The sequence below is a fragment of the Nyctibius grandis genome, chromosome 1 (genome assembly GCF_013368605.1).
Source record: "Nyctibius grandis isolate bNycGra1 chromosome 1, bNycGra1.pri, whole genome shotgun sequence".
Classification (NCBI taxonomy): domain Eukaryota; kingdom Metazoa; phylum Chordata; class Aves; order Nyctibiiformes; family Nyctibiidae; genus Nyctibius; species Nyctibius grandis.
Genome location: NC_090658.1, coordinates 130,758,630 through 130,773,174, shown reverse-complemented (window position 1 = coordinate 130,773,174; position 14,545 = coordinate 130,758,630). Strand labels below are relative to the sequence as shown.

The window sequence follows — 14,545 nt, the reverse complement described above, 5'->3', positions numbered from 1 at the left end:
AAAGAGTAACCTCAGAAGGTCATCTTCTGCAGACTTTTTTGATGGACTGTTCCAAATCTTTATACAAGGAAAGCAATAGACAAAGTCAAAATGAAGTAATACCAAATATTCTTTTCTTCTTCAATTAACCCACTAGTGAATTTACTCTACTTGGGTCTAGAAATCTGAGGCACTGAAGCATGGCATCATTAATCATAGTTTATGGTGATTATTAGTAGGCTTTTAATCTTTGTTTTCATGTATAATTAGGTACAAGAGGTCAAAGCTGACTCTATTCTAAACAACAATATTTTCAGTGAATGACTGTTTTTCTCTGCCTGCAATTTTCTCTTGCATATTTATAAGAGCATCCTTGTCTCTGTTTTGAGAGCAGCCTCCCATGAGTTTATCTGCTGATAAAAGCAAACGACAACACTATTATTTTTATTATCACTAATTATTTTTATTACTATTGCAATAACACCTGGGGATCATAATAGATTTAGTTTCGTAGTGTTAACACATGCCTAAGTTTAGGCGAGACATTAGTGCACAACAGATAAATGAAAAGAAAGGAGAAGGCACATAAAGAAAACAATAGCAACTTTGTGTGATTCTGTAGCTGAGCTCTATGGAGTACCTGAACTGAATTGTTCTGTTTCTCAAGTATATTTTATCACATGATCAGTAGTTGTCCAGCATTTCTAAGCATCACAACACAGCTACTCCATGAAGAAAAGAGGCAACGAGGGTCTAATTCAGATGCCTTAACAGAAACATCTTTCACCACACCAGATCCCCTTGCACATTCTGCCTGTCTTCCAGTTGTGCTTTAGAAATTGTGGGACTCCCTTACACCCTGTGTCATCTCCTCCAGGCTCTTCCAGACATCTCTGCTTTATGCATTTATTCGATTTTGGAGATTATTAAGATCTTTGGCCAGATTTGCCTGACCAGCATAGACACATGAGGTGGGATAAAGACTGCCATAAAGCCACCTAAATTTAGATGTTTCCGTAGGCATGGAGTGTCTCACCTCCCACGATTTTCAGTGGAGATCTAGTCAACACATTTAACTCACCCCAAAACAGGCACGTATGTTTGGTCAGCTTTTGGTCACCTAAACCTGGAAGCTTAGTTCCAGCTGCACCCATAAATAATGTTAAAAGATTTCACTCCTGTCCTAAGTTCATCCATCCCTGAGAGAGATTTTTAAGAGAAGGCTCCTCTAAAAGGACCTAATGTCTGTTTAGGACAGAAAAAGTCTAAAAACTTGTCTAAAACTCATCATTTAACTTTTGATTTAAGTTAAAAGAAGTCCCCTACAATAAGTTTAATGCCATTAAGGATGCCTTATGTATATATTCACCATTCTGTTTGCCTGTTCTATGCACTACTGATAAAGATGTATTTTCAATTAATGATTAGAAATGCATTAAAATTCCTGTCTGACAGTGACATTTAATACTTGAGCTTTGTGACATTCATCAAAAACTAACGTATGTTTTTTTGTGAGCTCAAGTAGATCATGCACTTCCTTCAAAGGTCGAAGAGCATTCAAAAATGCATTTAAGCAATGTTATATCTGAATGAATTAATAAATAATGAAGCATACAGAGAACTCTTCTTTCAAACCAAGTCTTCATTCAGACTTTCTAATTTTCCAAAATATTTGAACTATCTTGAGAAGCAATGATGTGATGCATTTTATAACTATTGAAAAATCCTGCTAATAAAAAGCAAAGAGAATTGGTCAGAGAGCCTAAGCTGGTGTACTGCCACCCCTTCTTGAGGACAGCCTGTCTTTTCCACTAATGGACAAAAGAGAGACCTGATAACTCTTCATGGCCCAAATCTGATAATGTTGGAGACCTGCATAAAGTCCCTGATATACCATATTGGAATGTGTTTGTGAACAACTAAGGGGAAAGCAATAGTTATTGACCTACATGAAATATGTGTGATATTTGGGCTTCTCCTTTACTGGAAAAAAACCCTAGCATATGGACAAGCACAAGATAAAAGTTGGCAGCAGAAAAAAATGGTGAGCATTTTACTGGATTGAACTTAAAACCTACCACTGCATAGTTATGCATTCTGAAAGTTGCCCCTTTATTTCACATTGGATATTCAGCATGCTGCCAAAACTGTGGAGAGCAATGCCCAGGAAATGGGTTTGGTGATTGCAGAGGGGTGGGAGAGATTTATTCCAGATGGGAGAAGAAGGAGGTGAAGAATCTCCTGAGCACATTTCTCTTGTCAGCATCTAGTTCTTGGATGACTTTTCCCAGCAGATGCTAGGGTGGACCATACTAACTTAGTATGGTGTGATGGTATGTGAATCACAGAATGGTTTGAGTTGGAAGGAACCTTCAAAGATCATCTAGTCCAACCTCTCTGCTCTGGGCAGGGACATCTTTCACTAGATCATATTGCTCAAAGCCCAGTCCAAACTGACCTTGAACACTGCCAGGGAGGGGGCAGCCACAACTTCTCTGGGAAACCTGTGCCAGTGTCTCACCACCCTCTTGTAAAGAATTTCTTCCTTATATCCAATCTAGAATAGCATCACATAGAGTAGAGTAGAGCAGAGTACAGTAGCATAGAATATTCACTTGGAAGGGACCTACAATGATCATCTAGTCCAACTGCCTGACCACTTCAGGACTGACCAAAAGTTAAAGCATATTATTAAGGGCATTGTCCAATGTGGTTATATTGTGATGGTTTTTGGTATTGCAATGCTGTTAAACCTTTTGGACAGGGTATCATTAGGGTCTACGGATAGTGATGGACTACTCTCTATCTCTGTCACTGTACTAACTGCACTTCTCCCCAGTGATTTGAGGTGAGAAATCGCAAAAGAGATGAGGAAGCTGTAGAAGGCCTGGCAGGGAAATTTATTTCACTACAGGGTGGTGCTGAGACTATTTCCATTTAGCCCAGTCCCATGGGACCTCTTCCTCCCCTCATCTCACAAACCCATTTGCATGCCTTCTGCATCTCAGTTCTCTGGTACTTTGCTGGAAGAAAGGAGGAAGGCCTTCCTCCTCACATCTGCACAGAAAGGTAGTGCAGGTATCACTGCTCCAGCTCTGTGAAGAAGGCAGAGGTGTCATCGTCCCTCTGTACTGGGCACTGATGAGGCCGCACCTTGAGTACTGTGTCTAGTTGTGGGCCCCGCACTTCAAGAAAGATGTTGAGGTGTTGGAGCGAGTGCAGAGGAGGGCGACCAAGTGGTGAAGGGTCTGGAGGGTCTGACCTCCAAGGAACGGCTGAGGGAGCTGGGGTTGTTTAGCCTGGAGAAGAGGAGGCTCAGAGGTGACCTTATTGCAGTCTACAACTACCTGAAGGGAGGTTGTAGTGGAGTGGGAGTCGGCCTCTTCTCCCAGGCAACTAGTGATAGGACAAGAGGACACAGCCTCAAGCTTCGCCAGAGGAGGTTCAGGTTGGACATTAGGAAGCATTTCTTTTCAGCAAGGGTCATTAGCCATTGGAAGGGGCTGCCCAGGGAGGTGGTGGTGTCACCATCTCTGGAGGTGTTTAAGAAAAGACTGGCCATGGCACTTAGTGCCATGGTCTAGTTGCCATGGTGGTGTCAGGGCAACAGTTGGACTCGATGATCCCAGAGGTCTCTTCCAACCTAGTTGATTCTGTGATTCTGTCATGTAGCTGGGTGGCATAGGTCAGAGTCAAGCCTGGCCACACTGAGAAAGGGACATTACTGCTGTGCTAGGTCCCACAAAATCAAAGATTTGTAAAGCTGCTCTTTTTCACTGTTACATTGGTTTTGTTGTAGCAGCATGTTGGCTGTCGGTGATGGGAACAGACAAGATTTCTTGTTGCACCAAATTAGTGGCAACAACTCTTCCCATTCCCACAAAATGTCATTGCTATAAGAGTGATGGATTGTGTTCTCCTGTGTCTCCATAAGTGTTTCTGGGTATGTTATGGCATTAATTTAAGACTGGCCATGGCACTTAGTGCCATGGTCTTGTTGACATGGTGGTGTCAGGGCAATGGTTGGACTCTATGATCCCAGAGGTCTCTTCCAACCTGATTGATTCTGTGATTCTGTAATGAAGAATTTGTTGTCTGAAAAACTCTCTACTTAAAGAGCTATTATTATTTCATAGTGAGTGTTATGTTGACCATCATCAACAAGCCCATTTACACCAGCACTGGAAATCTTAAGGAAGTAAGTATTTTGTAATGTCTTTGTCCTTGGAGATACTCAGAACTGTACTGGACAAGGCCTTGCTCTAGCTGACACTATTCTGAGCAGGAATGTTGGACTAGAGACCTCCACAAGTCCCTTCCAACCTCAGCAAATCTGTGATTCTGTTTTAGCTTCAAAGCTACGCCAGAAAACCTGTAATCTGGTGGTTTGATGAAGGCTGAAGACCAGACATTTTTGCAGCTGATGCAAATTATTAAAAACATTGCTGTAGCCATGGTGTTCTAAGTATATGTGCAAGTCAGAATTTATAGGGAAAGCTAGTATTTGCTGTCTTGATCCCAAAGCAAACGGGGAAGACCAAAGCTATAGTTTCCTCCCTGACACTGAAAACCATGTATATTGAAAGCTTTGTAAACCTTTTGTTCTATTGACAGTATAAAAATTTTCTTTAATATGTACAAGCTCATAAATGTATTGTAACCTTCTGAAGAAACTCTTTTATATTTCATTTATCCTTCCTGCACCCCAGCACCTTGAAAATCATCAAGAGCTCTCAATCCACAGCACTGTAACTAACTTCTTTTCTATTAACATTTTTCTCCTTTAATCATGTGCTATAAAGAGTTTTACTTTCCCTTGGCAACTTTTAAGCTGTATAGATGTAATCATTACAGTGAGTGATGACATCAAGCCAGGGTGACATGGTGCAATTGATTTTTACTAAATAATTATGTGATGAGCTGGAAGAAGGAGTTTTATTAGTCTTAACTGAGCAAGGATTGATTGGGGAAAAGAAAATGACCAATCAGTATATCAGGTTTCTGCGGGTATAAGAAAATAAGCGACAGCTGCAGAAAAGTCTATAAATCACAGAAAAAATTAAGGTAAAAATAAGAGCTATGAACTGCCCTTTAAAATTTCACTGGGTGGCACAGAAGAGTCTGACAGACCTTAGTCATTTATCCCCATTATGCTTGGGATCCTCTGAGAATAGCAAGGTTGATGAATGATGCCATTACATTTTTTGATTATTTTTAAATGGAGAGAAGATAAGGAGTGTTGTATAAGTATTACTTTCAAGCCATTAGAGGGTTGGGCCTTCAAAAGAAATCCCTGATTTAGCCAATAAAATAAAGTATTTTTTGCTTTAGCCTTCTGTAGGTAATATATTCCAAAATCACTGTTTTGAAACCAATCTGCTTGTTTGCAATTAATTCTCCATTTCTAAAGCAACAAAACAGGAAGTATAATACTGGAAAATAGGTGTTTTTATTAATGAAGTGGATATTCCTTTTCCTTATTGACCTCAAGATACTCTGGAGTTAGACAGGAAGGACGATAACCTCCCTAAGATGCGTCTCAACAGAAACTCAAACTGTAGCATAGCAGCAGTGTAACTGCTTTAAAGGGGCAACTCTTTGCCCCAGCCAAGAAGACACTGTAGTTTTGACAAGGTATAGAAACTTTGAAGGAAAAAGCACTGACCAGCTGAATAGAAGCAGGGATGATTTCATATATTCTGAATATTCAAATCAAAGGAGAGCTAGTGGCTACTACTTTGATGCCAAAGAATATGGAGGAGACCAAAACTAAGTCATACCTATCCAGGTGCATCAGAAGATATCAAAGTGTTGGTAAGAGGGCTTTTTAGAGCCGTTTCTTTGACTGTTATCTACATTTTTGGCAAATAACAGCTTTTCTGGTGGCAATGTGTTCGTATTGCATGGCAATCTCAACCTGGGAATTGTTCCTTTTGCAGGATCTGGGAGACCATCACAGCTCCCTGTCCTTTCCATCTACCATCCAGTGGCCACAAATTTCTGCTTCATATAAGTCAGAGCAATCGCTCAGCTCTTTAGGGCATTTTTTGATTAATTGGTGTTCTGGTCTTTGCTGGCACTGTGAGGAAATTTTATTTTCTCTAGAGTGGTCCAGGCTGAGAACCACTGAGGTGCTTTTGGTCAACCACAGTGAAATTCCTGAATACGATCCATGCCCAAGATCTAAACACATTTAGAGCTCCAAATGCCTTCATCCTCATTGATTCTCCAGAGACAAGAGCTTACAAGGGCTGGCCAGTGTTCACATAGGCAGTGTGCTTTGGGCTTATTCTCTTTGGCACCATGCAGCTGTATCGAAACCCACATATTTTTGTATCTTGCCAGAGGGGTGCAAATTCTATGCTTTTCTATCAGTTCTAAAATCTCCCTCTCTCTAAACATCTCTTTGATGGGAAATTTTAAGGCTGTTCTCAGCACGGCAGATGATTTTCTTTGTCTCGGGTATCAACAGCAGGTGCTAGCCTTTTGACTCTGGGGTATATTTGTTCTTGTTACTGTTGGATGTGTTCCTGATCACCTGGTGAAGGAGATGGATAGATATTTGCCTTTTTGCCAGTTACTGTCTTGCATCATTGACAATAGTAAAGCACAGCAAGGTGTAATGGAGTGGTCTTGCAAACCCTGAGCTGGTCAAGGGGGTTCTAGTTTCAGAATCCTGAAGGACCTGACATGGAGCTCAAGGACTTGCCTCTGCTCTGAACCTTCTTACACAATATACCAATCAGGTAAATCACCTAGGCTTTGTCTTCTTCAACATCATGGCAGGGACATTGGGTAGCCCTTGAAAGTCTGCCTGGTTGTCTCTAGTTATAGGGATTGTGATCAGCACTGGGAATGAGTCCTCTGGGTGTGCTTTGTGACAAAGTGGACCAGGTCTGATGCTATGTGTAAGCTGACGTTCTGCTTTCAGGCCTCTGGAAGCTTTTCCTCAAACTACCTGTTGGAGAGAAATGAGCTTGAGATCACTCAAAGGAATTTTTAGGTAGCCAAGCAGAGATCATTTTTTATTTAGTAGACTTTATTTCTGACAAAGACAGGATTGTTAAGCTCAATCATCCTCCTACAGTTGTTTATTAAATTAAATTTCTTGCCTTGTTTTCTCACATTGAGTTAGTGAATCTCAACAAGTAAGACTTGCCAGAGGGTTTTAAAAAATCACTGATGGACCCTTGAGAAGTAAGTTTGCACATGTGAAGTGCATTACAAATAACAACAGCAGCAGTAGCAATTGATTAAGTCTATACACATAGAATTTATTTTATTTTAGTATCTCATAGTCTGTGGCTTATTCAGAGAATGTTAGCTACGTATTGTGGGAGATTTAGGTACAAAGTGATTTAAGTATCAAGTAAAAATAAATGACATTTAAACTTAGATGATTGATCACATTAAAGCTACACTTCGGGGTAATACTTACAATACCTGTTCAGTCGTTTTCATGGCTAGTGGATGGTTTATCAGTGCAAGCCAACCCCTGAGCGCTAGGAGGGGCCGTTATTGCTGCACAGTCTGACCTCCTCCTTAGCTTTAGCTCTGTAATTTCACCACTGACCTGGTACAGCTCTTTGAGCTTTGGTATATCTTTGGGGAAAATGTATATCCTTGACGTGAAGACCTCAGGAAAGGGATATGGCTTTAGGTGCATTGTGCCAGTGAGAATTGTGCTTCACTATTTGAACGTTCCTTATTTCCCATCTGGATTTTGTATACTTTGGCTTTCAATTACTCTGCTTAGTTAAGCGACTTTGGCAAGACTAAAGAGCCTTATTTTTCAGGTTATTTCTCTATATACATATTTGTAAATGAGAGTCAGTTCTCCTCTTAACATTCTCTTCAATAAATGAATTAAGCTGACCACTTCCCTATTACTATGTAATTAAATAATCTTGTTTATCTTCTCACAGAACACTGTGCCCATGAGCTCATGCTAAACTCATACTCTTGAAATGCATGCTAGAAACTGGCATACTATCTAGTGATCCTCCATTTATGGAGATTTTTGTAATCTGCTCCCTAGTCAGTTGTTAAGTAGTTTGTTAAGCAATAAATAGATTTGTAGAAAGCTAATGCTTAAGCTCAGACATCAATCAGCATTAACACATCCTGGCAAAGCTGATGCTTTACTGGCCAGTATTCATTTTATGCCTAACTATCCAGTAGCGCTGGCTTTACAAGAGCTCCCTACCACCCTAAAACAACTTGCAATGAAATGAACAAATTGAAAATAAAACAAATTGCAATGAACAACTTGCAGACCACGCTGTTAAGTATTGATGAAGAACGTAGTTGTTGTTCTTGTGTCTAATAACGTAACATTTTAGCAGTTAAAAAGTAACCCAAATCATCAGAAAACTCCTAACATTTTTTGGAGTCACATTCACTCACGTATACTGTTGGTCACTGAATGGACTTTTTGTCCAAATGCATCTTTGAAACCATTTCTGCGTCTTTTAGTTCATAAATATTTCAGCCAGATTTCGTTTGTTTATTGTACTATCCTTTAAACCATTTTTGTTTCCTTGGAAAGTACAAGAGGGATAAAAGTTACCATGTTTTAATGAGTAGTATTACGTTGGTAGCATCTTTTCCCCCCAGTATCACAGTCTCTTTCTCTACCCTCTGCCCTTTGCTAGGGGGGGTATCAGGACCTACAGTTTTTCTCCGTTTCATCTCTGTAGTCCTGAGAGCTGATGGTAATCTTCAAAGGGACTTCTGTAGCCCAGTGGCTCTCAAAAGACAAATCCTGTTGATTTCCAGTTTGTCTTGGGTTGCAGTTACTCACCCGCCTTCACATAAAACACCAGACAAACTCAAAATTAACACATTTTATTACGGCAAAGCACAAAGTTCTGTTCTAGAATGCAAAACTGGGAACAAGGTTATGAAAGAGAGAAACTGCAAAACTGCAATTGCAGTTGCAAAACTGCACCTCCAGATCATTCTTAATGCTAAAGCTCCTCTCGAAGGCTGTTGTTTGATTTTATAGAGTGATCCACAGCAAAGCTGGTTTATGGTATTGCTGCCTGAGGGAATGGGAATGGATAGTGATGAGAGGCAGCAATGCTTTTGGCCAGCGTGGCTGCCTAGGAGTGCATAATGCCAAACCATATCTGGGCTAGTCACCTAAGGGGATAGTAAACCTCCCTCTGCTTTGGCCCATTATTTTATAGTTTTGTGGGTAGAATCCATCTCATATTTTGGAAATTTGTACGTGAGCAACTTCACACAACTAGTATTTTGAAGGGATTATGTATATCAGCAGTAAAGGGGCTAATCCTTGTACCAAAATTACTCATTTAGGATATAATTTCAAGGAGGTACTGAGTATGTGTAACCAGGGTTTTGTTTTCCTAATGTTAGATAGAAACAGTATTATATACTTTTGGCATTCATCTTATCCACATGTAGGTTGCAAACAGAATTTAGTAGAGATTACATATATACCTTTGTTTTCTGCTTCTCCCAAACTCAAAAGAATTGTGAAAGGATTGCTGTTCCTAAGCATTACTCTAACACTACTAATGCAGCCAGACTTTCTCCAAACCTTCTCCTTAGCATACTTCTGTGTTGGAGTCCTCTTTGGAGCTCAGATTTGAGAGCTTCGTAAGAGTCATTCCTTCTCTCCATAACTCATGGTGGTGATGGTAGAAACTGATAACTTCAGAGTTAATTCAGCAATACATGCATACTAGTCTTTTAGCAAGACCATTGAGTCCAGAGGAGGGCGACCAAGCTGGTGAAGAGTCTGGAGGGTCTGACCTACGAGGAACGGCTGAGGGAGCTGGGGGTGTTTAGCCTGGAGAAGAGGAGGCTCAGAGGTGACCTTAGTGCAGTCTACAACTACCTGAAGGGAGGTTGTAGCGCAGTGGGAGTCGGCCTCTTCTCCCAGGCAACTAGTGATAGGACAAGAAGACATAGCCTCAAGCTTCGCCAGGGGAGGTTCAGGTTGGACATTAGGAAGAATTTCTTTTCAGACAGGGTCATTAGCCATTGGAAGGGGCTGCCCAGGGAGGTGGTGGAGTCACCATCTCTGGAGGTGTTTAAGAAAAGCCTGGACATGGCACTTAGTGCCATGGTCTAGTTGCCATGGTGGTGTCAGGGCAATGGTTGGACTCGATGATCCCAGAGGTCTCTTCCAACCTGATTGATTCTGTGATTCTGTGATTTGTGAATAGAGGAGAACAGTAAGTTGTCTCCAAGGATATTTTGAACCTTTCTCCCATTAAGATGTACTCCTCCAGCAGAAGAAAATTTTTAAGCACTTGGTAAAATAAACTTCTTTTTTTTGTAGCCATTTGCATGGTTCAAAATAAATATTTTAAGAGTACCTTGATTACAGTAACTGCAGCTTGATTATTTAAGGTTTTACATCTGTATTTGACTACTGTGTGATGTACCAAAATGTAAAATGCTCACATTTCATTTGCATGTCATTTAAAAGAAGATATCAGAGTTGAATCTCTTCAGGACTATTTAACCAAAGAAAGACTTGGACTTCCTAAAAATACCTACTGAGTATGCACATAAGAGATCGTGCTAGTCCAGGTGTATGAGGTGTCCTAAATTTAGGTCTGTTGAATTTATGCCTCCAGCCCAGCCAGGTAGGGAGGGTGATCCTCATGGTGTGCTGTGTTTTCTCTCTCCCCAGGAATGCGACAAGGTAATGACTTTGGCACAGGGTATCGCTCAGCCATCTACACGTTTTCTCAGGAACAGATGGAAGCTGCCTTGAGATCTAAGGAAGAATATCAAAAGGTAACATTGGGCAGGGAGTGGAATTGCTTCACATATGAACAGAGGTCAAAGACATCACCTGTGAGCACAAAATCACTTTTTTGCTGTGCATTGTCTCCGTGTTGCTATTGGAACTCTTTATTCTAATACTGAACTTGCATCATATTTACTTTAAATTCCAACTTTTATGAAATGGGTTTTTTTTGGTGCGTGTGTGAGACATTTTATAACTTTGCAGAAAGAAAATAGCTACTTGTGCAGAGAGAGTTTTAATCTCTTCTAGAGTTTTTTTTTACGTGGGTGCGGCAGAGCAAAAGTCTGTGATCTTAAAGCTAGTCAAGCATATCTGGACCCCGTACTGTGAAAGGTGTAGCCAAAATCGCAGACCCTAGAGTTCTTAAATGTTGAGGGAAAGTCCTGATCAATATTTGAGCTTGGTAACTCTTGATCACCCACCTGCTGCGTATAAGATGCTTCTATCAAGCCGTTCTATAAATATCTTTGATTAAATGTGACAGCCTGTGACTTAGTAAGACTATTTGTTTTGACGTGAGGATTTGTGTGAGAGAAGATCGACCATTTCCCTTTCTATACACAGACCTGTTCTTCAGTGAAGATGGATTCTGTCTCTTCCCTGCCACATAAGCTGTTATTTAACTAAAGGCAGAGGGATTAGTGTCCTATAGTGTTGCCGCATTGTAATTGCTGTCTGATCTGCCTAGTGGTCTTGACCATGCAAGATCCAGATTCTACAGCAGAGATATAGAAATTCTTATAACTTATATGAAATAAACTGCTCACTTAGGACATTGGCACAATAGACAGAGTAACTATTAAGTAGTGCTAAAAGTATATCAGCTTTCATGCATTCACACAGAATCACAGAATGGTTAAGGGTTGGAAGGGACCTCTGGAGATCATCTAGTCCAACGCATTGACTTGTACTGTAACTGAACTAAGGAGTTACGCTGAAGAATCAGGGTTTGTGGAGAATGTCTAACGTTAAAGGTAAAGAACTGTGTTTTGAAGAGTGAGGGTATATCAGTCAGAAGCATGTACCAAGGTACAAAATGCAGGTGCACGTGCTGAAGTCTTAAGTGGCAGTTTGGTTTTCATAAACGCGTGTATGACATTGGTGGGCTGAGCTGTGTGTGCACTCGTAGGGCTGGTTTGTATGTGCAGTTGGTGTTATTTTGCATGCAAAGAGATGCTCCGAGCTGCAAGTAACTAATTTGCAAGTCGTTCTTAGCAGTGTGACAACAGTGCATGTAAATTAAGTGTTCAATGACATATATATTTTCTCAGGAGTGGCTGAACACATGGGGATAAATCAGTCTTGCAGGTGTTTATCTTTGTTAACAGAGTGATTTCTGAAGGTGTGGTAGAACTTCTATCTACTTATTGTTTACCTTAGATCCATTGCTTTTCCAAATTGTTTTTTATCCATTTTATTAACATCTGCTGACCAGTATCACACTGTAAATCTTACAGCTTTCAGTTTCCTTTCCCAACTCTATTATTCTCTACTGTTATTTGTCATTAAATTAATACTGACTTGAAAGCAAAATTACAATGTAGAAGATTGCAATATGATATTACAGAAATTTCCGTCATCAAATAGATTTCCTTAATGGCACAATTTAAAATTTACCTACTTTGAGGTCTATCACCACTTGAAAAGTGTGTATAATTAATACAGTTATATAATTAGTCAGAACTCTGTAAGTGATCACATGTAGAGTTTGGTTTTGCACTGAAGTAAGGGGAAGGAAGGGACTGTGTTGCCAACTGAGGAAACACAGCAAATATGTACTGAAATTCCTAGGGGATGTGTGGTTTCTACATATTATCAACAACAATATCGACAATATTATCTACCATGGCATTGCAGTAGCAGTGGAATGGTTGTATTGGAAACATACTGAGCAAACAATATGTTCAGGAATCCCTTTTCATGTTAAATGTTTTGCATTACATTATTTTAATGCAAATGTAATACAACCACTTTCCTTATTATTGCAATAATTTAAAATAACTACCAAGCTCTTCTGGCGGTGACACATGCATATCTATGCACCTGATAATGACAAATAAAAACACGTGGGGATGGCATAGCACTTGATTTTTCCATGATAAGCAGTGCTGCATACCCCTGACGGGGGAAGACTAACAAATACTAAAAGTACAATAACTGCGACATGTATGAGTGACTCTACAGGTTTTTGGCACAGCAGATGAAGAAAAGGGAGTTTATTTGCTTGTTGACTAAATAGTTGAGCATGTGCTCTTAGATGACTTTTTGAGCTGAGGACTTGGAAGAGAGTTAAGAATGTCCTCCAAACAGAAAATTCTGTGTTTGCTAGATTTTTTTTTTTCTTCATAAAGCCAGATATGATTGTTAATGTAATGGAAATGTTTTTGTTTGCTGAGGACAGAAACTATCCAACCCCAAGGTTTATATCATGAATATATCAGTAAATTTGCAGATGACACCAAGCTGGGTGGGAGTGTCGATCTGCTGGAGGGTAGGAAGGCCCTACAGAGGAATCTGAACAGGTTGGATAGATGGGCTGAGACCAACGGCATGAGGTTCAACAAGAACAAGTGCCGGGTCTTACACTTGGGCCACAACAACCCCATGCAGCGCTACAGGCTGGGGGAAGAGTGGTTAGAGAGCGGCCCGGTGGAAAGAGCCCTGGGGGTGCTGATGGACAGCCGGCTAAACATGAGGCATCAGTGTGCCCAGGTGGCCAAGAAGGCCAATGGCATCCTGGCCTCTATGAGGAATAGTGCAGCCAGCCGGTCTGGGGAAGTGATTGTCCCTCTGTACTGGGCACTGGTGAGGCCGCACCTTGAATCCTGTGTCCAGTTGTGGGCCCCGCACTTCAAGAAAGATGTTGAGGTGTTGGAGTGAGTCCAGAGGAGGGCGACGAAGCTGGTGAAGGGTCTGGAGTATCTGACCTATGAGGAACGGCTGAGGGAGCTGGGGTTGTTTAGCCTGGAGAAGAGGAGGCTCAGAGGTGACCTTATTGCAGTCTACAACTACCTGAAGGGAGGGTGTAGTGGAGTGGAAGTCGGCCTCTTCTCCCAGGCAACTAGTGATAGGACAAGAGGACACAGCCTCAAGCTTCGGCAGGGGAGGTTCAGGTTGGACATTAGGAAGCATTTCTTCTCAGCAAGGGTCATTAGCCATTGGAAGGGGCTGCCCAGGGAGGTGGTGGAGTCACCATCCCTGGAGGGGTTTAAGAAAAGACTGGCCATGGCACTTAGTGCCCTGGTCTAGTTGCCATGGTGGTGTCAGGGCAATGGTTGGACTCAATGATCACAGAGGTCTCTTCCAACCTCATTGATTCTGTGATTCTGTGAATTTCTGACTCCATGACAGCCTAGCCTGAAGTGCTAGCTCCCTCTCTAGAAGCCAGATAGCCATGTTCAGCTCTGTCTATGTTCAGCAAGCAGTATGGGCTGAGAGGAGCAGGTCTGCAGAACAAACAGTTTGTCCTGAGGACGCAGAACACACTATGTGCCTTTCAGGAGTGTTTGCTCTTCAGTAGCTGTAGTTTGGTCCTCTGAACCACGTGCCACTAGCAGATGGAAGTCAGTGGTGCACTTCTGCTTTAACTCCATCAAAAGAAATTGGGTTCATCCATTCCCAGACCGCTTTGTGGTGTGAACCAAAGGGTGATAAGTGACAATGATCATGAGATTTATTACAAAAGCACACTTGTTGAAGTGAGTCCAGAGGAGGCCACGAAGATGCTCAGAGGGCTGGAGCACCTCTGCTACGGAGACAGGCTGAGAGAGTTGGGGC

General features: G+C 41.2%; 1 protein-coding gene across 1 annotated transcript in view; it reads left to right on the top strand.

Annotated features, from left to right (window-relative positions):
* The window catches only part of MSRA (methionine sulfoxide reductase A), a 327,591-nt gene that overhangs the window by 204,930 nt on the left and 108,116 nt on the right, over positions 1–14,545 (top strand). The window contains exon 5 of the mRNA XM_068405678.1: positions 10,649–10,755. Coding sequence (XP_068261779.1) covers positions 10,649–10,755 — 107 coding nt within the window. The remainder of the gene's footprint in view (positions 1–10,648; positions 10,756–14,545) is intronic.